Source organism: Halyomorpha halys, unplaced genomic scaffold, assembly GCF_000696795.3.
Source record: "Halyomorpha halys isolate HHAL.00 unplaced genomic scaffold, Hhal_1.1 Scaffold605.1, whole genome shotgun sequence".
NCBI classification, from domain to species: Eukaryota; Metazoa; Arthropoda; class Insecta; order Hemiptera; family Pentatomidae; genus Halyomorpha; species Halyomorpha halys.
Window position 1 is genome coordinate 433,476 of NW_027110557.1, and position 4,012 is coordinate 437,487.

The 4,012-nt window shown below is 36.2% G+C and overlaps 1 protein-coding gene across 1 annotated transcript; it reads left to right on the top strand.

Annotated features, from left to right (window-relative positions):
• Positions 1 to 413: 413 nt before the first annotated feature.
• LOC106684722 (uncharacterized) lies at positions 414 to 770 on the top strand. Its single transcript, XM_014426965.1, has one exon. It carries the CDS (start codon positions 414 to 416, stop codon positions 768 to 770), a length of 357 nt encoding a protein of 118 aa, XP_014282451.1.
• The last annotated feature ends 3,242 nt before the right edge of the window (positions 771 to 4,012 follow it).

Consider the following 4,012-nt stretch of genomic DNA (forward strand, 5'->3'; position numbering starts at 1 on the left):
TATGGGAAGATGAAACCATACCCAAGGAGTGGAATGAGGCGGTAGTAGTGCATATATACAAGAAGAAAGGAGATTCAACGATATACAGCAACTATCGAGGGATTAGTTTGCTTAACACTGCATATAATTTTTTTTTCATATCCCTGTATAATAGGCTCCTTCCGTATGTTGAATAGAAACTGGGTGATTATCAACAAGGTGGGTTCCGGCCCAATAGGTTTAATCAATACTATTGATCAAATCTTCGCCATGAGGCAAATCTCTGCGGAGATGTAGGAACATCAGCAGACAACATCAGCATCCTATTCATTGATTTTCGGGCTGCCTATGATACAATCGTAAGGAGTGAGCTCATAGTGGCTATGCATGAACTGGGCCTTCCTAGTAAACTCACCCGATTAGTAAAATGCACAATGGTGAGCACAACCTGCCAAGTAAAATCCTGTGGATTATCAGAGCCTTTTGAAGTGGAACGTGGCCTAAGACAGTGTGACCCAAACTCTAGTTTAATAGCTCCTCTCCTGTTTAATATCGTTCAACAAGCAATCATAAATAGAGTAGGAATAAATCAGGAAAGAACAGTATTCACAAAGATGACTCAAGTTCTGGCCTATGCAGACGACTTCCTCATCATCAGTAGATCCTTGCAGAGCATTATGACTCCTTTCGAAAGAATGGGCCTGCATATTAATGTGGAAAAAAACAAGATTATGCTGTTGGGAAAGAAGCCTCTGGACCAGAGGCAGAGTCGCCTTGTAATGGGCCCCTAAAATTTCTAAGTGGTAAGAAGTTTTTCTAACCTTGGCTCTGTTATCAATGAGAACCAGGATGAAGAAGAAGAAGTTAAAATCAGAATATCTCCTGGAAATAGAGCTTATTTCTCCATTGTAAGGCTAGTCAAAAGCTAACTTGTTAGCGTTACCACCAAGTTCACCCTGTACAAAACGTTGATAAGGCCAGTCTTCACATATGGTTGAGAAACTTGGACCCTAAGCAATAAAAGCATTAACCTGCTAGGCAGGTATGAAAGAGTAATTCTGAGGAGAATCTTAGGGCCCGTATGCGAGAATGGTAATTGGCGAAAAAGGAAAAATGGTGAACTTTTTGGGCTCTATAAGAAATGTAGCATCTCTTCGTACATAAGGATACAGAGACTTAAATTGCTTTGCCATGTAATGAGGATGCGCGAGGAAAGAGTGGCACATAAACTGTACAGTTACGTTCCGGATGGTGTGCGGTAACGTAGTAGGACGAAGGGCCGACGGAGGGATGCTGTGAGGCGGGATCTGCGACAACTGAGGATCCCAGTTACCCTTATAGAACATGAAGAAAGATGGTTGGCGGCCGATGAGCAAGCCAAGGGCAGCTTCATGCGCCTGTTGTGCCGGTAAAAGAAGAAGAAGATATAAGGCTTTTGCTAGGTATTAAAACCGAATTTGAAATTAGTTTTTAACCTAATTCATTTTTTTTTTCTGTATACTTATTTACATACCTGTTCATAATTTTTTTAAAAATTTATAACGTCTTATAAGACCTATTCTTATTAATTAAGACTTATTTAATATTTTTAAAATTATGGGATAGTGTGAAGTTGTAAAAAAAAAAAAAAAATGGAATAATAATTATAAGGAAGATACAACCCAACATAATTATTTAATATTATTACAGATATATTTATATCCTAACTGCTTTTATAATTTTTCCTCTAGTTAAAGTATGTTCTGTGTTGGCTTGAAGAAAGAAAATTCATAGTGAATTTGTTTACACATTTTACTAGATTAATTTTAAACTTACATTTCTCGTATATACTTTGACCAATTACAAAAGGTTTAGTACCGTTGCAAAGATGAGTTTTCTCTCTTTCTAACTATAACAGTTAAGTATACACATGCTATATTTGAAGCCGATAAAAAGTGTGTCGAATATATATAAATACATTAATAGATGCTATTTTCGTATAAATCAAAAAACGTCTTACCTGGCCGGTTAATAAAAAATATATTTGTTAGGTGGGTCATTCTACGTCAATATCTATTCATACGGAATCATATATACACGAATTTAGACTAAGTTTAATTTTATTTCTATAGGTATAATTATATTACAGACTTTATTTCAGCTTCGTTTTAGAAATTTCCTTAGATATTACTTCATTTAAAGGTCGTTTATCAGATAGTAAGTGGGTAGCATAGCCTTAGGCAGCTACAACACTTGGAGGATCGATTCCGTAGTAAATTAAAAGATACTGGGAATAAGCCTCTTGGGGTCTGAAGAATTAGTAACGGTCCAGGGGGTGCTTTTAGCAAGAATTGCCACAGATTATTTTCCGTCTCTCCTCTTTGCTCACCTCCTAATCTTATTTCTTTAAATCTTTATATAACTAGCAATATTTACAATGTTTCATGAGAAGACAATTAATTTCATTAAATATAATTAGGGATTAAATTCGCATTTTTTCTCTATATCTTTGAATAAAACGTTTATGGAAGCGATAGTAAACCTTCTTCTAATAAAGGAATATCAATTATTGCCCGTTTAAATAGTGCAACCCATGATAATTAGTACTTGGATTTCACAAAATTACTTCCTTCCCCTTAGTAGAAATCTCTTATGTACGAATATCCGTAGGTGCACGAGTACGCATTCTGTGCACGGCGTTTCTGGTGTAAGTGTCAATAATTATGGAAGGCATTGTTCACGAAAAATGTAGTTCAGTGCCATCAAACTGACTTTTCTATCTCGATCCATTATCGAGATGTGATTTCTTAAAGGTATTTTTGAAAAAAAAACAAAAAAAAAAACGTTTTTTATGCAAAAATAGAAATTTTCCGTGACTGCCATTTCACATCTTTCTTAATCTACGAGAATGTTCCCGCAAATTGTAGGAAAATATCCCTTCTATCGAAATTCACAGTAGCTAAAGTAAACTAAAAATGAATGATTGTAAAAGATAACAATGAGAATCCGAGGCTGTGTGTTGTTTTCTGAACTTGTAAGTTTTCACAGGTTAGTGGGTAGTTAACCCACCGAACCAACCCTCCACCTTTATCCGGGCTTGGGATCGGCAACTAACTCCTAGGGAGCCAGCAAGCAGAGTGCAGAAGAAGTGGAAGCTCCTGAGAAGGAAGAAATTATCGACATTATTAAATCATTGAAGAACCATAAGTCGCAAGGTCTTGACGAGATAACTCCTGAGATGATAAAATATGCTGGCAGTGATTTGTGGGAAGAAATTTATGATTTGATTAGGGAGATATGGACGAAAGAAAAAATGCCAGAAGATTGGACAAGAGCAGCAATATGTCTTATACCCAAGAAAGGAGACAAGCTGACATGTGATAACTATAGTAGCTTTGTTCTACTAAGAACAAACTATAAAATACTGGCAGAGCTTCTACATAAACGAGTGTGCCGGATTTCATTGAAAATATTATTGGAGAATGTCAAGGAGGGTTCCGGCCCGGTAGATCGACAATTGACCTGATATTCACCCTGAGGCAGGCAATGGAAAAGTGCTATGAGTATAATATAGACCTAAATCTGCACAGACCTACTTGCAGACAATCATAGCGAGTAGGTTGGTCGATGTACGACATGACAGAAATAGTATCCGAGATGGAAATAACTGATATCGTTTCATAAATCTCTTAATATGAATTATTAGTTCCGCGAAATTGTTATTTATTCAATTATTACATGAATTTCAGTCAGATTTATAAAAAAAAAAGAACAATGATTTCATAGTTAAAACTCAATATTCAATAAACAAAAATGCAATATCATCATGAAGATTCTCATAATGTGTAAAAATAATCGTGCATTAACCCCAAAATGTGTCACTAGACAAAACTATTGTCAATAAGGTCCTGTCGATAATGCACGATACTTCATAAATTGCTTCGACATCCATGTTCTGAGTAAAGAATACAGGAAGATAGAGAGAAGGAACCGAAACAAGGGGTGCGTTTCGACCACTATCAGCAGCGGTCTAAGGGATGGACAAGGCTGGTTT